The 25030-nt window shown below is 39.8% G+C and overlaps 1 protein-coding gene and 1 long non-coding RNA gene across 2 annotated transcripts in view; one reads left to right on the top strand and one right to left on the bottom strand.

Moving 5' to 3' along the window:
- The window catches only part of C8H5orf52 (chromosome 8 C5orf52 homolog), an 84650-nt gene extending 73175 nt beyond the window's left edge, over positions 1–11475 (top strand). The window contains exon 3 of the mRNA XM_033955799.1: positions 10467–11475. Within this exon, the coding sequence (XP_033811690.1) occupies positions 10467–10712 (246 nt within the window). The 3' untranslated portion in view covers positions 10713–11475. The remainder of the gene's footprint in view (positions 1–10466) is intronic.
- Positions 1–25030, bottom strand: part of LOC117365400 — a 54926-nt gene extending 29896 nt beyond the window's left edge. The window contains exon 1 of the long non-coding RNA XR_004540408.1: positions 24915–25030. This is a non-coding gene — a long non-coding RNA (uncharacterized LOC117365400). The remainder of the gene's footprint in view (positions 1–24914) is intronic.

Below are 25030 nucleotides of genomic sequence, written 5' to 3'. Positions count from 1 at the left end.
CCCTTCATGAATAAAACGCATAAGGGCCGCCACGTCATAAGCACAAACATCGGGGAGGCCCAAACCCGCCTCCCTCTTAGAAAGTGTCAACATTGCATACGCAATGTGCGCCAAACGATGACGCCAAAGAAAAGTAGTAAAAAGAGAACGCAACCTGCGGATGTACCGCTGGAGCACCCAAAAGGGCACCGTTTGTAAAGGATATAATATTTTAGGAAGAAGTATCATCTTAACCAATGCTGCCCTCCCCATCAAGGACAATGGGAGATCTCTCCAGGCGGCGCAAAGAGCTCCAATTTTATCTATAGCAGCCACCACGTTACTGTGGTATAGAACTCGAGGATCCATATGTAGATAGATGCCAAGATAACGCATCGGTTTACGTACTGGGGGGATTGGCAAGGCGTCATGCCAGGGCTCCCACCCCAGCCCCAACAAAGGTAGCAATTCAGATTTCATGCAATTCACTTTAAGACCGGAGATAGAACCAAATTCGGTCACCAAGTGCAACGCCACTGGCAAATGACTGGGGGCCTGATCCAAGAATAGCAAGATATCATCGGCAAATAAGGTAATACAACACTCCGTGTTCTCCATGCGGACACCACGAAGGTCAGGGCTAGAACAAATTTTAATGGCTAAAGGTTCAATAGCCAGGACGAACAGCAGGGGCGAAAGGGGGCAACCCTGGCACGTCCCCCGGCAAAGCTGGAAGGGAGCCGATAAACCACCATTGATGATAAGACATGCCTGTGGCGCGATATAAAGGCCCTGAATCCATTGGAGGAAAGGTCCTGCAAGACCCAAAAAAGATACTACCAAGAGATACCATCAAAGGCTTTTTCCATATCAAGGCCGGCTATCGCAGAAGTGCCACCCCCACCCCTATGCTCATGGTAGCGCCGTCAATGCTTTAAGAAGGTTCATAGAAGCGTAACGCTGAGGGACAAACCCTACCTGGTCATCCCCTATGAGCCTGGGTAGAAATACATTCAGCCGAGCTGCCAAAATAGCCGCTAAAAGCTTGACATCTTGATTCAGCAGCAAAATCGGGCGATATGAGCCAACCTGAGCAGGGTCCTTCCCCGGTTTTGGGAGCAAGGTAATATGGGCTAAATTACAGCATGGACCCGAAGCAGCGGTGGCCAAGAAATTGAAATGGTTCCCCAAAGGTTGAGCAAGAAGATCAGGCAAGAGTTTGTAGTATTTCGGACCAAAATCATCGGGGCCCGGTACCTTCAACTTCAACTTCTTAATCCCCAGTCGGATTTCCTCCAAAGATATGGGAGCATTCAACCGCTCCGCCTGTTCTCCGGAAAGCTGCGGAATAGGGAGATCCTGGAAAAATTTATCCCATTCCTCATCAGTAAAGTCCCTCTGCTCATAAAGAACGCTATAGAACTCTACAAATTGCTCCCGTATCTGAGCCTCCTGAGTAAAGCATTCTCCCCTAGAGTTCTTTATCCATCTAATAATCTGTTTTTTTCCAATACAGCCTAAGCAGAGTCGCAAGAAGTTTACCCGCTTTGCCTGCCCATTGGTAAAGACGAAATTTTGGATGATAAATGTCTTGGCGCGCGTGTTGGTCCAGTATCTCATTGATCTGGAGACGGAGAGATTTGATTAACTGGCCTCCGTCCCATCTAAACTTACCCGATGACGTCTACGCAGTGCTTCCAGCTGAGCTGAGAAAGCAAGAAGTTGTTCCCCCTGCTTTATCTGTTTGGTTGTTACAAATTGGATAATATGACCCCGCAATACCGCCTTAGAGGCGTCCCAAAACACCTCTGGATCCACCTCCACGGTGTTGTTAAATTCCTCATAGTCCAACCATGTGGCCCATAGGAACGCATGGAAATCCTTATCAGAGTATAAAGCCGTGGGAAACCGCCAAGTCTTATCCCCCGGCTGATCAGTGATCCACAAGGTAAGAAACACCGCCGAATGATCCGACAGCAATAGAAACCTGATCTACTCGGGAAAAGAGATTTTGCGACACCAAGACATAATCCAAGCGAGAGTACAGAGAATGAGGATTAGAATAAAACGTATACTCCCTGTCGAAAGGGTGAAGGGTTCTCCACGTATCCACCACCGCAAGATGATCACAGAGAAAAGGCACCCCCCCATCGAGCGGAGTCCCTAGGGCACAGCTTGGCAGGAGAGCAATCCCGAGTAGGGTCGGCGGTGACACTAAAGTCCTCCCCAACAATCAAGTGATATGAGGGATATTGAGCTATAATGCCCAAGAGCCCAGAATAAAATTTATGACTGTATACATTGGGAGCATAAAGATTACAAAATAAAAGCTGAAAATCCCAAAGCTCCCCCATTACAAGCATATAGCGACCCTTTTTATCTTGAATGGTCTTATGAATGTGGAGCGGCAATTGTTTCTGAGCTAGAATCGCCACCCCCCTTTGTCTATTATAGGCAGAGTATTTCACATCACCCACCCAATCTCTACGCAGCTTCTCATGCTCAGCAGCAGACAAGTGGGTCTATTGAAGAAACGCGACATCAACAAGGCATTGCCGGAGCCAAGTAAGAATTTTCTTACGCTTTACAGGGGAATGTATACCATCAACATTAAGGGTAGCAATTTTCAAATTAACCATAGCTACTAAGCAAAAAGAGCCACCACTGCACCCAAAGGGTGAGGAAAAACAAATAATCCGAGGATTGGACCCCCCCAGCTAGGACCGACTCCTAAGAATAGCAATGAAGAAATGGACCTGGCCCCTGCAATCCCCCCAGTCTCCCTTCTGCTAAAGTCCCCCTACCCTCTAACCCTCCGCCACTAACCATACAACAACCACAAGCACATTACACACACGCAGCCATTCTCTCCTCCCCCCACCCCCTCCCAGAAGTCCATCCCGGGACAACCATATACCTATTTCCAAAAGAAACCACCCGTACTCACCCGTCCAGCACCTCTCCCAAACCCAATAAAGGGAGTAAAGAAGAAAATAAAAGGAGAAAAACAAGAAAAAGAAAGAGGCATTCCCTGACCTACTATCCGCGCCACCAAAATTTCAAGGGCTACCTGCGGAGCAACCCACAAAAAAAAATCCCCCCTAAAAACTAGCAGAAGGAAAGTATCCCTCCCTTCCCCTTCCCTATCAATAAAGAGGAGTAACACAACTGCCCCCGCCTCCCCCCAACAACCACCATTGCCACGGAGCCAAGAATACCATCTAGCACCTCTAGACCATAACCCATTCCCCTCCCTATCCAGCTCCCTCTCCACCGTATCCTTGATGCCATCCACGGTAGATTGTAAGCGAGTCAGTTTATCATTTAGAAAAGTGGTAAGATATGTTTTTAACTCCTCGATCGCATCCGCTGGCAAGGTGATTGTGGAGCTAGGCAGGGCCCGCGCAGGAGGTGTCGATGCCGCCATCTTAGCAGGGGTAGAAGGGCCTCTCAGAAACCTAGCAGGCTTCGAGGCTCTGGTCGGCATACCGCAGTAATCGCTTCAGAAATGAGATAGGCAGGCAGCCCACAGAAAACCCTGCATTATTCAAAAAGCGTGGGACCCGCAAATCAAAAAATAAAGTGAGAAAAAGCCATTAAAGAAGCACTGGGGTCAGGAGAGGTGCTGAAACACGTCTTCCTAGGCTGAGTGCATCAAGTGACCCCCAGGATCTCTTAAATGCTTTCTTTTTAAAGATGCTTTTGAATTCACCTCTGCAATGTTAAACATTATTCTGCTCTTTCCACTTTTAGTTCTTTTTTTCCCTCACTTCTCATTCTGCCCTTATATGTTTCTTTACTATACAAATTGTAGTTGTCCCTTTTCCTTATGTTCCAGTTTGTAATTGAAGTCTCTGTCTCTCATCATGTTTTATATGATTACTTGTTTCCCTCTCATTTTAATTGTAAATCGCTTAGAATTTTATGTAACGCAATCAATTAAATTTTAATAAACTTGAAACTTGATAGCATAGTACTGCTCTCCTAGTGTAGTAAACAGGAAAGGAAAGGGTTACTGGTTTTCTCCTCCTCCATACTGCAACAGCAATGTGGCTGCTGGAAGTCTGTTAGCTTTAACTTCCTTTCTTAGGCTCCCACTGTCTGCAACACAGTTTGAACAATGAGCTTCCCAGTGTGAGCAGGAATATCACCTGACAATCTTTCAGCTTTTAAGGGAAACCAACAATCATACCAGGTTTAAGGCAACTCTCCTGTATCTTCATCTGGCTCCCATAACATTTCTGTACTATTGTTTATACTAAGAAAAACAAAAGACCTTAGGGCTCAAGCTTTTTATTAATTCAAGACCCGACATGTACATGTTTCGGCCGTATGGTCTGCCTCAGGGGTCTTATCCTCAATGCAATGCACTTTATTTGCAATTGTCCTCTTATAATGAACAATCTAAATCTAAATGAATAATTGTGGTTTAAAAGGATAACCTTTAAAAGCCGATCAACTGAGAACAATGCCATGCATCCACTAAACAGAAAGATTGAGTACCACAGGTCGCCTCTTTTGGTTTTCTTTGTTATACCTTGAGGGGGTGGAATCTCCTGTTTGGGTGTACTGTCTCTTGTACTAACAGACACATTCTCATTGCATTCCATGCACTCATCTATCACTGGTTCTTCTTCACTTTCTTCTAGCTCAGAGATCATTTCTACATTGTGGACCACTGGCAAATGGATCCTACTAATGCTGCCCGATCCATGGAAAAATTATTCGATTCAATTCAGTCTATTGAATCGATTTATTTATTTAATTTGCTTTTCCTGCCCAATTGGGTGTGTTTTCAAACATCCTGATGGATTATTTTGTAGCCTCTTCACCCCTCCACCCCTTTTGCCATCTCCTACCCATGCTGGCGCTGTGGTGTAAACAAAATAAAAAAACAAAAAAGTCTTTTCCTCCCTCTGTTAGGTCCTAGCTCACGCTTGCTGTCTAACACCAACACTGGCAGGATACACAACATGCGCGGCTAGAGCTTTATTATATTAGATACAGGAATCAGTTTGAGTGAAAAGAGAGGTTTATGATCACAAAACAGAAAATCAAATTATTTTTCTACCTTTTGTTGTCTGGTCATTATTCAAATCATGTTGGTCCCAGGCTCTGGTTTCTATTTGTCTTCTGATAACTCTCTTGCCAGGGTCTCCTGCACATTTGACGTTTTCTTCTTTCTCCTTGCTCACCATCCATCTTCCATCTCTGACCTCTCCTTCCATTTCCTGTCCCTCCCCTGGAGGTCTGGCATCTTTCTTTTTTGTCTCCATCCCCTCAACTCCGCGGCTATACTACTACTTTATTCTAAATCTAAAGCAATAAAAAAAAATTTTTTTTGTTGTTTCTCCTTTAATCATCTTCTCTTCACTCTCTTCTTTCCATTCAGTGTCTGTCCTCTCTCTCCCTTCTATGCATCTGTCCTCTCTCTGCCCCTTCCATCCACTGTCCGCCCTCTCTCTCTCTTCCATCCACTGTCTACCTTACATATGGCATCTTCCCTTTTTCTATGCTGCTTCCATAAACTGTCTATCCTATGCCCCCTCTCTCCTTGTACATGATTCATTTCAGCTCTGTATCTCCTCTCTTTCCTTTTCCTTCCTCTCTCCCTTCTTTCCTCAGGTCTGGCATCTCTGTCTCCTTCCCTTCCATCCCTCCATGCTCTGGCATCCCGCTCTTCTCCTTCCCTTCCATCTCTTCCTCCTCCTCCATGCTCTGGATCTCCTATACTTCCTCCCTCCCTCCTTTCTCCCTGGTCTAGCATTTCTGTCTATTTTGTTTATTCCACTCAATCTGTAATACCTTTTAATCATTGTAAACCGCATAGAACTTCACGGTCCTGCAATATATAAACTGTTATTATTATTATTAAATGTGTCTGCTGGGAATTATTAAAAAAGGGATGGTTAACAAGACTAAGAATGTCATAATGCCCCTGTATCGCTCCATGGTGTGACCTCATTTGGAGTACTGTGTTCAATTCTGGTCTCCTTATCTCAAAAAAAGTTTCAAAGAAGAGCAACTAAGATGGTAAAGGGGATGGAACTCCTCTCATATGAGGAAAGACTAAAACAGTTATGGCTCTTCAGCTTGGAAAGAGACGGCTAAAGGGAGATATGACTGAAGTCTACAAAATCCTGAGTGGATTAGAACGGGTACAAGTGGATTGATTTTTCGCTCCGTCAAAAATTACAAAGACTAGGGGACACACATAGAAGTTACACGGAAATACTTTTAAAACCAATAGGAGGAAATTTTTTTTCACTTGGAGAATAATTAAGCTCTGGAACATGTTGCCAGAGGACGTGGTAAGAGCGGATAGCGTAGCTGGTTTTAAGAAAAGTTTGGACAAGTTCCTGGAAGAAAAGTCCATAGTCTGTTATTGAGAAAGACAAGGGGGAAGCCACTGCTTGCTCTTTATTGGTAGCATGGAATATTGCTACAACTTGGGTTTTGTCCAGGTACTAGTGACCTAGATTGGCCACCGTGAGACTGGGCTACTGGGCTTGATGGACCATTGGTCTGACCCAGTAGGGCTATTCTTATGTTCTTATCTTTCCTTCCTTCTGACCCAGTAAGGCTATTCTTATGTTCTTATCTTTTCTTCCTTACTTCCTCTATTTTGGAATTCTACAAGATCTGAGATTACCAGATCTACTCAAAAACTCAAATTATCTTTTCCTACACTGAAAGGCTTCATCTATACTGGTAAATTCGGAAAGTCTCTTCTTTTCAAAATTACTGAGCTCTGGAATAATTTTCTTGTCCAGTTGCGTGATCTGGGCTTTCTTCAACTATTCCAAAAACATTTGAAAACTTGGCTTTTTGCAAAATTGTAAACTTTGCTTCCCTCTATATTATCCTTATTCTGATTGTATGTATTCTTTTTAATTTCTGTAAACTGTACCGAGCTCTATTTTTATAGAGAAGATGCGGTATATAAGCCTAAGGTTTAGTTTAGTTTTAGTATAGCTTCTTCCATTTCTTCCCCCCCCTTCATGATCCGACATTTCCCCAACTCAATCACCAGTTTCCAGTCATCTTCTGCTCTGTTCCCCTAAACCCTCCTGTAGTTACATTCATCTTCTACACTTTTCCCTCACCCCTGAGTCTCATCTTCTAATCTTTCCAGGGTCTCTGGCCAATTTGATATTTCTTCTCCCTCCATGTCCACCATCATTTCCTCTTTGTCTCTATCTGTTCTGTCTAGTTTCAAACCCTCTGTATGTGCATCCCTAATCTCCCCAGGTTCTGTCTATGGTGTTCCCACCTCTCCTGTCCAGTTTTCCCCCTATTCCCTTTCCTCCCTTACACTATGTTATATACCAGTACCAGATGGAAGTATTATGTTTACTGGTATCGCCCTATTAAGACACCAGGAATAGGAAAAGGATCTTCTGCCAATAAAATCTTCATGGAATCTTCGAAGCCATCATTATAGAATCACAGAAATGCTAGGCATCTGTAACCTGGTCAAAAAAATGAGTTTGGACATCATGCGAAATATGCAATTTAGCAGAATATAGCAACGCAAAACGGATCTGATGTTCATGAAAACAGAGCACTGGTTTGTTCTGGTAAGACAAAGTTTTCCGGATTTCACAGCTTGTAAAATGCGCTGTTTATGTTGGAAATTGAAGACTCGAAAGATCACTACACGTGGCCGTGCCATGTCCTCCCTAAGAGATCCCAAGCGGTGGGCCCTTACAATTTGAAATGAAGTGAAGGAGCTCTCAAGGGCTAAAGTAGAGGGAATCCAGTTCTCCAAAAATGCCAAGAGTTCTTTATCTAAGATTGTTTCAGGCAGTCCCACTAATCTCAAGTTGTTACGTCTTGAACAATTTTCCAAATCGTCCAATTTGTGTTCTAAGTCCTGCACTGTCTTCTGGAGGGCCACTTGAAATTGTTCCAACTGGTTTGTATGGTCTTCTACCTCCGACGTTCTCTGAAGGCCCGCATCTAGCTCCAAGGTCAGGCTAACATTCCTCTCATGTGTCTCTTCCGCCCAATCATAAAGTTGTTGGAGCTTTTTATCCAATGCTGCCTTGACAACAGCTGTTACCTCAGCAGTTATCTCCACTATCCAGGCCGAGCTGATGGTATACATTGGGGGCGAAGATGGCGCCGTCATTTTCAAGTCTGCCTGATGCTGTTTGTCTTTGTCTTTTTTAGTTGTTTTGAATGCTATAAGGGGCCAATTTGTAATGGATATGTTGATCAAGTGATAAGAAAGCAGTAGAGGCTTAGAATAATGTCTTATTGATTTGAAATCTGGCATTTAATGTATAGATTCTGAAGGGCTGCCCGCCCAACCTTGCTGCTCCGTGGCATGGCAACACGCGACCCCCTCCACATAAGTATCTTAATATAAATTCTGGACGTTAATCATACTAGTTTAATTCTTTCATTTGCTTTTTTTTTTTTTTTTTTTTTTTAGTATTTGTTGTGATTTGAAATTGTTTTATAATTTTTGATACTAATGAGAGTTTTAATGTTAACATTTAAAATACTTTATATATTTTTATATACTATATATGTGTGTTCTCCTATATTTGATGCTTTACAGTTACTTTTTTTTTATTTGATTATCCCTTTCTTCCATTACTTAGTTGTACCCCTGATGAAGACCATCAAATCGTGGCCTTGTCTGGTTTTATGTTGAATTAATTCATTAATGAAAAATTTTTGGATATTTCTTAGTTGTTTTTTTAATTTCTTTTGGATCCTCTTTCTTTGGTCTGAAACCTATATGGATCTTCACCTCTGTTCACCTGTGGGCTCCAAGAAAGTAATATGAAGCTGTAGGGACAAGGGGTAAATAATCTAATCTAATCTTTGATTTATATACCAGGTCATCTCCCAGTGGATCTCGACTTGGTTCACATATAATTAAGACTAGAGTATATAGCAGAAAACATAGGAGAAGGAAGAACTAATTAAAAACTAAAGTGCATAAGAAAAGCATAAGAAAAATAACTATAATATTATCATTTCATTGAGCAGGAAAGATGAGCAATCTGAGAAAACAGGAAAAGTGAAGGGTGAAAAAAAAATTAAGAAAAGCAGGTTAGAGAGAGGAATCTAAGGGCAGGGAAGATGAAGATGAACCTGGGGAAACAGGAAAATAGAGGGATGAAAAAGAACCTAAAAGGAAGAGAGGAATTCAAGGACAGGGGAGAAGAACCTAGAAAAACAAAAAGAGAGGGATGAAAAAGAAGAAGAGAAAGGAGGCTAGAGAATGAGAGGCATCCAAGAGCAGGGGAGATAGAGGACTAGTGGGGAAGGAGGAGAGTTAAAAGGAACCCAGCGGAAGGAAGAAAAACATGGAAAGGAGATAGAGCAGTGTAAACTTTGCTCACATACAGTATATACCAGTCCACCACAGAACAGATGCTGCACAGGCAGCTCCAGCACTTGCAAACTTTTGTTATAAAGAGGATTTATTAAAGCAGAACATAACATTACTAGTGTTTAAGCCCGTTAGATTAACGGGTGCTAGAATTTATGTGCAGACTTAGGCTTTTCTTTTCTTTCTTTCTTTCTTTTTTTTCTTTCTCTCCCCCCTGTCCAGCGGCACCCCTTTCCCTGCTCCCCCTGTCCAGCAGTAGCCCTTCTCCCTTGCTTTTACCTCCCCCCGTCCAGTAGTACCCTTTCCCTGCTCCCCCTGTCCAGCAGTAGCCCTTCTCACTTGCTTCTACCTCCCCCTGTCCAGTAGTACCCTTTCCCTGCTCCCCCTGTCCAGCAGTAGCCCTTCTCCCTTGCTTTTACTTCCCTCCCTGTCCAGTCCTGCTTTTAACTAACCATATTCAAGATCCCATTTCCCCTTTACCTTATCTATTTCCGTCTGGCGCTGTTGGGATTTGGGCTCCGGGGGAGCTGGCTTCTGCATCGTTTGCCGATGCACTTTGGCACGGGGCCTCTGCTGGGCCACGGGGAACTGGTTTGGCCACACTGCATCTGTGGAGTTCGTTGTCCGGGCCGTGGGAGGAGTAGGTTGTGTGTGGGAGCCAACAGAATAGCGCCGTGGCTCCCTTCGTCCCTTGCTGCCCCGCCCCTTCCCTTCCCGCGGTCCCGTTGACACATTTTTGGGTTTGAGGGTGCTGGGTGTCTTCTCTCACGATCGCGCCTTTGTCGGAAGCCTTCTCCGACACAGGAGTGGCTCGTGGGAGGAGCTGTCGTGGCGTGTTCTTTTAAAATAAACTCCGGACTGCGCGAGGTGGAGAGCAGGCAGGCCACTGGCACAGCTAGGCGCACATGCGCACTCCTACCTGCAAGAGACCTACAGCTCACGGAAAACCGGCGCACGCAGGTGGGAGTGTGCATGCGCGCTAGAGCTTTATTATATTAGATACAGGAATCAGTTTGAGTGAAAAGAGAGGTTTATGATTAAAGAGAGAGTACCGTACTGTGATTCTTCTGTAATCAGCATTTCCTTTCCCAGAAAAATTAGATTTTTTTTTTATTCTTTGTTTTACAATTTAAAGGAAAAACATGAAGAAGATCTAAAAAAGAAGACAGAGATATTCCATGACAGTCTGAAGAAGCGCTTCCTGAGCAATCTGCAGAAAAAGAACAGCCGTTGGGCCCGGGAGCATGACCACTTCATTAGGTACCTGGAGATGGAGCACAGAAACAAAAAGAATGTTGCTGACCTGAGTGCAGGCCAAGGGCCCCCCAAGAGCCATAAGAAAACTGTAGGGCCCACACCCTTGCAGCGACGTATGCGGTAATATACAATAAAACACCATCCCTGAAGAGCTGCCCTGTTGGCACCTGTGTCAGCGAGACAGAAACCAGGCCTGTATCCTTCCTAATTCTCTTTTTTCTTTAATAAACTGATTTCTTGCAAAATAACATGGTCACAGTATGCAGATTCTCCATTTTCCTGATTTGAAGCCAACAAAGTCTCGTGAATGGGCTGAATGGTCCTTACAGGCCTTGTCTGCTGTCATATTCTAGTTGCGGGCGCAGAGTTTGAAATAATAGTATTGCACACAACTTATCTAGAAGAGGGGCAAGAATGAATAAAAGAAGCTCAGCCAAATGATACTGCAGACCATGTGGTAGCCATGTTTCTACTAGCAGGTTGCAAATGCCCAGAAGCCAGCTTTGTCAGTAGCAGCAAATTGATTGTGACCACAGCATGCAGTGAGGTGGGCAGACCTACAAGGCTGTATTTTTAGGCAAAATGATTTCTGATTTTGGTATTTAGATCACCACAATGCTTGGATGTGATATTTTCTTACCTCTGTTACTCTATCTTATCTATCTATACATTCTGTCTTTGCTTATATCCTATGCTGTCTATTAAAATGTTTTATCGCATATTGTATTGACATTGTAATGTAACATTTATGCTATACTTTGTATTGTAATTTGAATATTTTTACTGCTGTAATTGTCTGTTCCTTATTTTTGACTTATCCTTGCTGTTTACCACCTTGGGTGAATTCCTTCAAAAAGGCAATAAATACATAAAGGGTTGCAGGGTGATGGATTCTGTATATTTATTTTATTTCTTTATTTAAAAAGCTTATATCCTGCAACATCCCACAGTTCTGTGCGGGTTATAACAAAACATGCATAATAAAATTACAAAAAAACAAACAGTTATATAAAATCCCATTACCAACACACAAATAAACCATACTGAAATTAAAATAACTATAAATCTATTTTCAAAATTACAACCACCACCCAGTTAAATACCATGATCATTCTTAAACTGAGATATCTATAAATACTCTCTTTACACCCTTTCTAAACTGTAAGATATTAGTGGCATGCTTGATCTCCATCCTGAATGGTGCGTGAAGAACCAAGGAGTCCATATTCAGCTAGGTTAGAGAATTGAAAGTTAAGTAAAAGACATCATCTGCTTAACATTCTCCATGTATTCAGCCACACATACCTAGACAAACCAGAATGCACAAAACTTGCACTGTTAGTCATCCATCCCAGTGGTGTCATCTGCGCAGATTGAGCTGCATGCAGTGATGGTGTTGAATGTTGTGCTGGCTATCTAACCTGTGGAGACCATTCCCAGCACAGCCCTCTTTAATAATGATTTTGTGCAGAAAATCTTAAGGGAATATTGATAGCAAAAATTGCCTGTGTTGGTGAATGAGAAGGACTTGCAAGTGTTGACTTGTTAGGAAATTGCCTAGAAAAATCATAGTCTGAGATAATTTTCAACCTTATTTTATTCACCCGGGCCAGTGCTAAAAAAGGCAGATTGCATTTTTTAGTGAAATGTATTTTAGCCAAGGGAAGGAATGGTTAAGCACTGGTACCCATGGACCTCAGAGCTGCTCAGCCCACACATTTTTTACAAGTGTTAGATAATATTTCACATTTAATATTCTATTGTCCCTGTATCAAGGCCTTTTGGAAATCAATTTGGTCTCAAATTAATTGTTTACTAGAAAACCATGTAGCTTTATCATATGATACAATTCTGTTCGGGATGTCAATGAGAGCAAAAAGTCAAATTTCATCAAGTAATAATAAACACCAACTGCCAGTTTCACTAGTGGCCAGATCGGGAGCCCTTTCCAGCAGGGCACCTAGCATCATCTATACCCCTCCCCCGTTCCAGCAGGGGAGAGAACTACGGGAGGAGCAGCGCTGACGGCGCTCGGCACCAACGGCCAGATCGGGAGCCCTTTCCAGCAGGGCACCTAGCATCATCTACACCCCTCCCCCATTCCATCAGGGGAGAGCCGACAGAGGAGAGCTGCAATCCGATGCTCAGACCAACGGTCGGTTCGGGAGCCCGTTCCAGCAGGGTACCCGACACCATCTTCACTCCTCCCCCATTCCGAAGGGTCTACCTCTGAGGATCTCGCATCATGTGCGGCAGCGGTAGAGATTACCTTGCCAGAGATGTCGCCTGTTCTTGGAGGAAACTCGGGACCCAGATGAAAGCCATCGGAACTGGGGTTGATGGCAGTTAAAGAATAGAAAGGGAATGGTGGTTGAAGTGAATTGGGGTGGAGATAGAGGTGGGTATGGAGAGGGAGAGGGAGAGGGATAAGGATATGATGTATTCCGGAAAGGCATTTAAGATCTGGTGTTAAATGATCATAATAATTACAAGTCAAAGATCTTGATGCTTTTTTGGAGTGTGTTTCTGTTTCTCTCTAAGCTTATTTTTATCTCTATTTTGTTTACTTTAATTATTATTTTAATTCTATCTTTAAATTGTTTATTCATTACTTGTTGGAATATTTAATTTCTATCTCTATCTCTACCTGTCTTTTTATTTTTATTTTTCATACTGTTTCTTCAGGTACTTTAGTTAGATTGTGAGCCTTTGGGACAGTTAGGGAATTTCCAAATACCTATCTTATTTATTTAGTTTTTATTTATTGTATCTTTAATGCATCATTTTTGTAAACCGCTTAGAAACCTCACGGTTATTAGCGGTATATAAGAATTAAATTAAATTAAATTGACAGGAGTCGCCATGCAACATATCACCAGTAATTGGAAGAATTACAGTAGACTTAACTATATATTCTGGTGGAATTCGTTGTGCCACATTTATAAAATGGAAAGAATAATTGCCATACAAAAAGGGAATTATAATAATTTTACAAAGATTTGGGGGCCATTGACAAATTATTGCAATGATTAGACACCATTTTCCACTGAAAGTACATTTATACATAGGGGGGGAGGGGGGATAGTATAAAGTTCTATTAAAGGTTTAATCAAGTTATATTAAAGGTTTAATCAATAGATAAGAATATAATATTTATATGATATTTTTGATTAAAATATTTGTGGGAAGGGTGGGTGGAAAGGGTATAAATTTATGTATTTAAGATGATATTAGAAAGAAATTCAAGTGATGTATACAAGGTGTTTGTTTTTTTCCAAATCTTTATTCATTTTAATACATACATCAAGTGTACATTAAATACAAACTATCATAATACATTATCACTTGAAAATTCCATCACAATATGTATCTAAAAGCTTTATATCCCACCCCCTCCCATAACCATACACAAATAATAAAATTCATATGTACATTAATCATTTAAAAATATGCAATATATATATGCAATTCTCCCTAATTCCCCCACCCCTCCCTTCCTTCAATTATCTCATAAGGAAAAAGAATAATAAATTAACATTAATCATTATAATATTTTATTATTGGCCCCCACACATCCTGAAATCTATTAAAATAACCATTTTGTACTGCAATTAACCTTTCCATTTTGTACAGTTGACACACTGAGTTCCACCAGAAGCTGTAATTTAGTCTAGAACAATTCTTCCAATTAAGTGTTATTTGTTGTATCCACACCTGTAAGGATCATCAGAAGCTTATTTGCTGCAGATATTTGGCTTTTAGATCTCATACACATTCCAAATAGAACTGTATCATATGACAATGTCACATGATTTTCCATTAAAAGATTAACTTGATCCCAGATTGATAACCAAAATGCCTGAATACATGGACAATAAAATAAAAGATGATCTAAAATTCCAATTTCAATTTTACAATGCCAGCACCTATTAGACTTAGAGCAATCTAATTTTTGTAATCTAGTAGAGGTCCAGAATGCTCTATGCAACAAGAAAAACCATGTTTGCCTAATAGATGCCGACATCGTACCTTTAATTCTCCAAGACCAAATACGTGGCCATTGAGATACATTAATATGGTGCTTAGAAACATAGAAACATAAAAAGAAAGATGACGGCAGAAAAGGGCCACAGCCCACCAAGTCTTCCCACACTACTGACCCACCCCATTAAGTCTGAATGCTGATGATCTAGTTCCTTAACTCTCGTAGGGATCCCACGTGGATATCCCATTTATTCTTAAAGTCGAGCACGTTGGTGGCCTCGACCACCTGCACCGGAAGTCTGTTCCAGCGATCTACCACCCTTTCTGTGAAAAAATACTTCCTGGTGTCACCATTAAATTTCCCTCCTCTGAGTTTGAGCGGGTGCCCCCTTATGACCGAGGGTCCCTTGGGAAAGAATGTCGTTTTCCACTTCGACATGACCTATGATGTACTTAAATGTCTCAATCATGTCACCCCTTTCCCTACGCTCCTCTAGAGTGTAGAGCTGTAATTTGCCCAGTCTTTCTTTGTATGAGAGACCCTTGAGTCCGGAGACCATCCTAGTGGCCATCCGCTGGATCGACTCAGCTCGAAGCACATCTTTACGGTAATGTGGCCTCCAGAATTGCACATAGTATTCCAGGTGAGGTCTCACCATGGTTCTGTAAAGTGGCATTATGACTTCAGGTTTGCGGCTAACGAAACTTCTTTTGATACATCCCATCATTTGCCTTGCCTTGGATGAGGCCTTCTCAACTTGTTTGGCAACCTTCATGTCTTCACTGATGATTACTCCTAAGTCCCATTCTTCTGAAGTCCTAGCCAGTGTTTCTCCATTCAAGGTATAAGTTCTGCATGAATTTCTGGTACCAAGATGCATGACCTTACATTTCTTAGCGTTGAAGCCCAGCTGCCATGTCGAGGACCAGTTTTCCAACGTGATCAGATCCTGCATCATATTATCCTTGAGAATGCTTTCACTTACTATATTACATAGTTTGGCGTCATCGGCGAACAGTGCTACTTTACCCTGAAGCCCTCGGGTCAAGTCACTTAAGTCTTCCACTCAGCCAATCGTTGACCCATGCAGTTAGTTTCTCACCTAACCCCATCGATTTCATCTTGTGCAATAGTCTACGGTGTGGGACACTGTCAAAAGCTTTACTGAAATCCAAGTACACTATGTAATCTCAATGCTCCAAATATCTCTTAATCCATTTTTAGGTTTCTTATTCAAATAATTAGATAAAATTTTATACCACTTTGCGACCTGGTGTCCCAGAAAATCTGCCTGGAAACATAGGAATTCTAAGCTATAATGATTATTTAAAGATTTCCATTCAGGGAACCCTACCTGAATAGCCTGCTTCAACTGCAACCATTTATAACTTTGTTTTTTATTTAGACCATATTTATGTTGCAATTGTGAAAAATCAAGCAGTTTACCATTATGAATAACTTCATTTAAGGATCTTATATCTGCTTTAATCCAATCTTTCCAGACAACCTTAAACCCGCCTATTTGTATCTTGGAGTTTACCCAAATAGATTGATGTGTAGATTTTCCAATAGACTCAGGAGTTAATTTGTCTACAAATCTTAATGTTTTCCAAGTATCCATTAATACTCTATTGTCCTTATGTATTCTAGGCATCTTTATACTGAGCAGAAGATCAAGTCTAAGTGGGAATATAAGCGACCTCTCAACCCATAACCAGTCTGGCAGTTGTTCCAAAAGCTCTGGGAGGACCCAATACATACCTTTGCGCATGATATAGGATTGGTGATACCTATAAAAATTGGGGAAATTTACCCCACCCTCCTTAATTGGCCTTTAAGAGACACTAGAGCAACTCTTGCAATTTTACCCAGCCAAATAAATTTAACCAGAATACTATTTAACTTTTTATAGAAAGACCCCTGAAAAAACACTGGTATCATGCCCAATTGGTAACAAACCACAGGCAGAATCATCATTTTAACAGTTTGAACTCTTCCCCACCATGACAAATACAAAGGATTCCATTGCTCACACAACTCTGTTACTTTTTGTAATAAAAATTTTTCATTTACTCTCATTGTCTCTTCGAGAGTATTTTTCAACCAAATGCCTAAGTATTTTATTCCATCTTCTTTCCAAATAAAAGGAAAAGAATCAAATATACCTTTTGTACAATACACATTTAAAGGTAAAATTTCCGATTTAGTCCAATTTATTTTGTGTCCTGAGAATTTTCCAAATGTATCAATTACTTCAAGTAGACATGGAATTGTTGTTTCCGGATTTCTCAAATGAAGCAAAATATCATCCGCATAAGCGGATACTTTATAATCCACTCCCGCACATGGAATACCCTGTATGTCCCTTGCCTGTCGAATAGCTAATAACAAGGGTTCAAGTACTATATCAAAAAGCAAATGAGATACCGGACAACCCTGTCTAACCCCCCTCTGCAATTTAAAAGCATCCGAAAAATTATTATTTATATATAAACGAGCAGTCGGGGAGCAATACAGTGCTTGAATCATTTGTACAATTCCGGAACCAATACCAAACCATTCCATAGCTTGATACATGAATTTCCATTCTACACAATCAAAAGCTTTCTCAGCATCTAATGATACCGAAAAAGCCGGGTCATTAATTTGTTTTGTTAAATAATACATCTGAAATGCCAATCTAGTATTATTGGAAGAGTGTCTTTGAGCAACAAATCCAGTTTGATGCATACCTATTATATGCGGAAGAGCTTTAGCCAATCTTAATGCTAAAATCTTAGCTAATAATTTACCATCTACATTTATTAAAGAAATAGGCCTGTAATTTGAAACCAATGTTGGATCTCTATTTGGCTTTGGCAAAACAATAGTTAAAAATTCTGCCATAGTGCCTGATATACAACCTTTATTCAGTTGATTCTGATATAATTTTAACAAATATGGTAAAAGGGAAATTTGAAATTCTTTATAAAACTCTACCGTAAATCCATCCCCACCTGGAGCAGTCCCAACTCTAAGGGACTTAAATGCTGTTTGTAACTCTTTTAGTGATATAGGTTCATCTAAACTTCTTTTTATATGATCAGGAACCTTAGGACCTTCAACTAAACTCAAAAAATCCAACCCATCTTTCTCTTTATTTGCATAAGACTCAGAACAATAAAGGGACTTATAATTCAAAAATTGTTTTAATATATTTTCAATCTGAGAATTCCCTAAATCATCTTTAATTATGCCTATTTTCTCTTTCCTTTGCTTTTAAATAATTTGCCAATAATCTTCCAGCCTTATTTGAACTACCATAATACAATGCTTGCTGAGCAAAAATGTCCTTCCTTACTACCCTAGAGGAAACCTCATTATATTCACATTTTTTTAACAATATTTGAAATGTAGCCTGTTCCCACTTGTTAACCAATTGTAATTCTAAATTTTTAATCTCTTTTTCCAAGCTTACAAACTGCTTTCTTAGCTGTTTCTTATTATATGCAGAATATGAAATAATTTGTCCTCTCATAGTTGCTTTGAAAGCATCCCACAAAATTTCAGTCGATATTTCCTCTAAATCATTAAGTATAAAATATTCATTAATTTTGACCTGAAATTCTGTACAGAATTTAGAATCAGCAAGCAATGCATTATCAAACCTCCATACAGGTTTGGAATTATCTTGATCTACTAAATTTACTTCTATATACCACCATGATCTGATATTACTATTGGTTCTATGGCAGCTTTTTCAACTTGCTGTAACATCTGATCTGAAACAAAAATATAATAAATTCTTGAAAATGATTGATGAACATGCGAACAAAATGTAAATTCCGATCATTAAAATGAAGAATACGCCATATATCTTTTAAATTACATGATTGTATTAAATTATCTAAACCCATTGATTTCATAATTCTACTAGGTTTTTTTATCCATTATTGGATCTATAACAGCATTAAAATCCCCCGCCACCACTAAATTAGTAGCAGCCAGTGGTAATACTAATTGTTATAGAGATTTAAAGAATTCACTTTGATTCGAATTAGGGGCATATATATTTAATAACGCCATTATAGTATTTATTACCCATGCTCATGTCAACAAGTACCCACCTTCCTAGAGGATCTGCCTTAACCATATTAAATGTTGCCGAACATTTTTTGTTAATCAAGATTGCTACTCCTGCCTTTTTTTTTTTTTTTTTTTTTAATCGCTGGTGCAAATAAACACTTTTTTATCCAATTACCTGACAGCTTCATGGATTCTGAACCAGACAAATGTGTCTCCTGTAGAAAACAAATATCTATATTCTGTTGCTTAATATATGACAATACCTTTTTCCTTTTTATTGGGTGATTGAGGCCATTTACGTTCAAGGAGAAAATTTTAAAACCCATTATATAAATGAAATTTATTATACAAATATATCCATCTCAAAAATAAAATATAAACTTTTTCCTCATACCAAAAACTTACACCAACCCTTAAATCCTCATTCTTCCCCCCCCCCCCAATATCTCCTCCCTCATTCCCACCCCTTCTCTCCCCAAAATAAATGCAAACTTCGAAACGCCCATGGTGGCCAAGCAAAAGATAAACTCCCCACAGGCAAATTAAACCCATTCAATAATTAACTTAAAAAACCTTTATAATAAAAAGAGAATCATCATAAGCAAAGGGATAAAATTTCATAACATTCCAAATCTCTTTTCCGTAATATTTATTTTTCCCTAAATACTTTTTTTTTTTCCAATCCAAAATCAGACCCATTCTTTATATTAACTATATTCAACATCCATCTTATTGGAACCAAGACATTTTTAGTCTTATAACTCTTCCATTCTATAATATAATAGTACCTTACCATAAAATAAAAATATTAGTACTTACTTCTTTTCTAAGTTTCTTTAAAACTTAAAACTTCTTAAACTATATAAGAAATACTTCAGTTTAATCATATATGTTAAACTTATACAAGTATCTTGTTATATTTTATATATATACCTTATGCAATATATAATATTTCTCTATTTACCCCATGTATCTCTGAACATTCTCTAATACATCCTAAAAGAATAAATTAAACATTAATTTTGTTTATTATATATCTCAAAATCCTAGTACCTTGTTCAGACATTCACACCATTCACATTATCCACTCACACTTATTATTACATTCTTTATTAATTCATATCCCTTATGTAATAACTTACTAATTAATTTTCATTTTATAATGTCAATGTCATCTATACTCCCTTATATATTAAAATATTCATATGTTAAATGCTCAGAGAGTAAATCTTATTTTATAATCATTTAATAACCATAAAATCTCTGTATCCTATATTATCAATATCTACTTTTGTATCCAAAAACTCCATTAGTGTATTGCTTTTAATATTCTATCACATATCATTGTCCCATCAAAAGTAATCTATCCAATTTTCTTCCAAAAGCCGTCTTCCATGTTCATTCTCTTCTTTTCTTCTAAATTCTGCTCTTCGTTGTTGATTTCCTTCAAACGTATGGCAACTTTCAAAGAGCAGGTCGTATCATACAGACTCACACTCTATATTTCAGTTTGCCATATTCACCAATCTTACTCAACAACATTTAGATTTCTTTAATTCCCATTGCCTTTCTTCATTAAGGGCTGCATGTACCATTTTCATTTTATATCTCAGTTTCACTCCTTGTAGCACACAGCGCCCCCTTCTCTTTCAGGCAAAACCATGTTATTGCAATCCTTAGAATGTCGAGTTGGTTTTTTTTTTTTTAAGTCATTTGAAACTGTTAACTGAAATTCTGAATAGTCTATCAAATCTTTTTTTCTCTCCAGCATCATTAAAAAAAAAAAAATACCAGTATTCTTCAAATAAAATATGTTCAATAGATAACATATATCATTTACTTTCATTTCCTTTTATGTGTTCATTGGCACTTCACATTTTTCTATAAATTCTTTTGATTTACTGGCCTCTTCAAAACTATAAGTTTTATTTTCATACGTAACCTTCATGACTGCTGGGTATATTAATCCATATCTCGCACCCAGAGCTCTCAACTGGGCGCATTTCCAGCAACATCTTCCTTTTTTGAGCTGTCACTCTTGCAAAATCAGGCACTATTGATATTTTTGAGTCCTGACATTTTATATCTTTATTCTCCTTAGCCAACGCTAATATCTCAGCTACTTGCTGATATCTGAGCAACTTTATAATCATTGGCCTTGGTCCTTTTTGTGCAGTTAGTCTTTTTGTCGGGATCCTATGTGCACGTTCCACTTCCAACTGAAATTTGCTTTTAATCGGTAGAATCTTCATTAAAAAGTTAGTCATGAACGTGACTGAATCATTTTTTTCTACCCCTTCAGGTAGACCAAGAACCCTTAAATTGCACCTCCTCTCGCGGTTGGACAAATCTTCAAAATCTCTCTTTAATATTTCAATTTCTTTCTGAGCCTATTTAAACTGCCCTGATTCCACTTCCATTTTTTCCACCTTTTTCTCTAGAGTATTCATTTTCAAATCCACTATATCCATTCTGCTTTTTAACCCTGCTATCTCATCTCTAACTTCTTTTATATATTTTGAGTTCTCTAACACAATTTCTTGTACTTTTTGAACTTCCCGCAAAAGATCTGTTATCTACCTCCTCCACAGGCAACGGAACTGATTGAGGGGAAGTCACTTTCAGCTTTGACCTTTTACCTCCGCTTGATCCGTTTGCCATCACACTTTTGTTTCCTTTACCCGAACCCGATGCCATTTTAACAATCGTAATGCTCCTTTTCTTTTTAAATTCTCTTTATTTTTTTCCCCTTAAAAGTTCAGTAAACTGCCTGCTTTCACGGAGCCGATCTCCTACGTGGCCATCTCTCAGCGCGTCGAAGCCACGCCCCCATGTATACAAGTTTTAATTGATGTAATATTGTGTACTTGATGTAAGATGGAAAAATGAATAAAGAATTTGAAAAAAATAAGATATTTCACAATATATTATAGTGCCTCATGGATCAGCAACAAACCTTTAATTTGATAAGAAAATACATAGGTAGCAGGTACAATGCCTTGAGTTATGTGACAGTATGTATGTGCTTGTTAACCAACTGCAAAACTTTTTATTAAAGAAAGCAGTACATTAGCTCTTTATCTGCAGGAGTCCTTTTAATTGTGGTTAATCCTTTTAATTTTTTAATTAACTTCTGTGGTTTACCTTTTGTTGCAGTGTGTCCATGAACAAGTTCACCATCGGTTGTTTTTTTTTCAGCAAAAGGGATGTTACATTCATATGGAATGCTCTCTTAAAACTGAATTCTTCCGTTGCCAAATCTTCCCCAGAGATCACAACACTTGTGAGTACTGTGAATACTTTGGCAGAAAAACTTGAAGGGACCAAACAACATTTTGCACTAGAGGTTAAGCAAGTTAAAGAAAAGGTGGAAGATTTTCAATCTTCATCCATTGGAATTATTAAAGATAAAATATTGCTTAATGAAAAAGTAGAACAACTAGAAAATTATAACAGTAGGCTTAATGTGCGTCTCCTGAACTTTCCAAAATCATTTGGAGTGACTCCTATGGAAATGCTGAGAAAATTTTTGATTCAAGATCTAAAATATTCTCCAGATAATATTCCGCCAGTTAACTGTATATATTATATTCCTACAAAAAAGGAAATAGGAGCCACTCCAGAAGAAGACGTTCATGTTGGAGAACCTTTGAACCTTACGGATTTTCTTGAAACTTCAATATCCGAGGCTCCGAGTGAGCTACACTAATCTCCTCCCATGGCTTCCAGTATCACCTTTATGCTGATGACTCCCAGCTCTACCTCTCTACATCTGAAATTTCACCTAAAGTCCAAGAAAAAGTTTGTTTGGCTGACATTACTACCTGGATGTCCTGCCGTCATCGGAAACTAAATATGTCCAAGACTGAGCTGCTCCTCTTTCTTTCTAAACCCTCTTCTCCTCCTCCTCCTTTCTCCATCTCTGTAAATAATACTGTCATTGTTCTAGTCTCCTCTGCTCGCAACCTTGGAGTTGTCTTCGATTCTGACCTCTCATTTTCTACTTATATCCAAAAAGCTGATAGGACCTGTCGCTTCTATCTCTTCAGTATCACCAAAATTTGCCCCCTCCTCTCTGAGCACACTTCCCGAACCCTTGTCCAAGCTCTCATAACCTCACACTTAGATTACTGTAATCTACTCCTAACTGGTATCCCTCAGTGTCACCTCTCCACCTTGCAATCTGTGCAAAACTCTGCAGCACGACTCAACTTCTACCAACCTCACTATGCTCATGTTACCCATCTCCTTAAGTCACTTCACTGGCTCCCTATCTGCCATCACATAATAATAATAATAACTTTAGGTTATGAGAAAAGGGTCCGGGAAGTGTGCTCAGAGAGGAGGGGGCATACAGTTCAAGATTTTATTGCTGACCTTCTGCTGCCCCTGAATATTTCTCCTCGCTTCTCTCTCTTTATGCACCTCCCAGAGAACTCCAAACCTCATATATGTCACTCTTAACTTTACCCTTCTCCTCCACTGTCAATTCCAGACTTTGTTCCTTTCATCTAGCTGTCCCCTATGCCTGGAATAAATTACCTGAGTTTATCCGCAGGCCCCTTCCCTTCCCTTGTTTAAAAGCAGACTGAAAATCTTTTTTATATAGCTTTCAATCCTTAACCCTACTCCTCTGCCCTCCAACCAAGCCAGCTGATTAACCGTTCCCCTTAACTGTATCCATGACTCAAGTGCTCAATAGTTAATGAAGCCGCTCCTACCTCAGTACTATCTGTAGCTCATCTTGCTATATTGTTGTATTTTCCCCTTTATTTTTTTTCGCCAATGTGTAATCTTGGAATCACAGGTTGAGGACTTCAGTGAGTTAGTTAAAAAAAAAAAGGTTTTCTTGTTTCTTTTTGTAACTGTATTAAGGTGTAATGTGTTCTACACTTTATGAAGCTGTATTCTTACTAACTCACTTTCTGTACAAGTGTTTTACTTGGTATGTAATAATGAAAAGTTATAAATAAATAAATTATTTAAAAAATACCCCAACAAACTGTATCCATGACATCTTGTTTGTCTGTCTTGCCTGTTTAGATTGTAAGCTCTTTTGAACAGGGACTGTTTTCTTTCTCTTTGTGACTGGGCCAGTTTCCAAGTATGAGGGAAAGCCCGGCTCGGACCACAAGCAAGAATTTTGAAACGCCTTTTATATGGATGTAGGAAGGAAAACCTGGATACCGGATTTCTTAGAAAACAGTATCAAGTTTATTAGTGTCCCAAATAAAAATAGGAAGAAAAATATTCACCATGGGTTTCTTAGACTCTGTTATAGCTCAGTCCAGGTGAGTCATATGGGCTTTAACTGAAGAACGGGATAGCCCATCTTAATCAAAAGGAATATAATTCAAATTCAAAACTTTGCATTAGTCCAGTGCCCTCACGGCCTCGTATCTCCTCTGGGATTTATCAGTCTCTCAAGACTATAGCAACTTATTGTTTTATAGCTGATCACGGCTCATGCCAGCATTTTCACATATCAGCTTTTTTCATAGTCCCACATTCAAACAAGGTGAACTTGGTTTCTTGCTCTAACCCACCCTGCTCCCCAAGGAACCTTCACAGCCTTGCCTGTCAGACTGTGCGGGCCACGCCTCCCATTTAGTTTGAGGTCTCCAGGCCCACCCAAAGTGACCCTTATCTTCAAGTTTATTAGGATTTTATATACCGCCTATCAAGGTTGTCTAAGCGGTTTTTTTTACAATCAGGTACTCAAGCATTTTCCCCTCTCTGTCCCGGTGGGCTCACAATCTATCTAACGTACCTGGGGCTATGGAGGATTAAGTGACTTGCCCAGAGTCACAAGGAGCAGTGCGGGGTTTGAACCCACAACCCCAGGGTGCTGAGGCTGTAGATCCAACCACTGCGCCACACACTCCTCCTTGGTTATCTCCGGCTCCTAGGGAGTCTGAATAGGGGTTTATTCACACAAGCTTTCTCCCTTAATTAAGCAGGGCTGCCTCAGCCCTGTCTGCAGTCATGCACTGGCTTAAGTTCAAAAGGGAAACAGAAAACTTTCTTTATGAAACCAACTGGGACTCTCACACACTATACCCTCCCAGGTCCATATCTTCCCCACACATACTCTCCCCAGGGTCACTATACATTTCCCATTCACCCTCTTGGGAACCCTGGCTTTCCATTTCTATATCCATTCCCCGCTTTACATCCCATCCCCCTCCCTGCAGGTCTGCCAAATCTCCTGCAGCATTTCCATGGGGGTAAACTTCCAGCCCTTCTCCCTGGGGTTTAAGCTGCCAGTCACTGTACCTCCCGAGTGTCATCCTGCCTCTCCTTATGAGCTGGCTTCCTGCACCACGGTCCTGCTGGGGTTTAGGTAACTTGTGAGAGCTGGCAACTCCATGATTCGTTTGGCTTCTGTAATC

Source organism: Geotrypetes seraphini, chromosome 8, assembly GCF_902459505.1.
Source record: "Geotrypetes seraphini chromosome 8, aGeoSer1.1, whole genome shotgun sequence".
Taxonomy (NCBI): Eukaryota; Metazoa; Chordata; class Amphibia; order Gymnophiona; family Dermophiidae; genus Geotrypetes; species Geotrypetes seraphini.
This window is presented reverse-complemented; position numbering and strand designations above follow the sequence as displayed.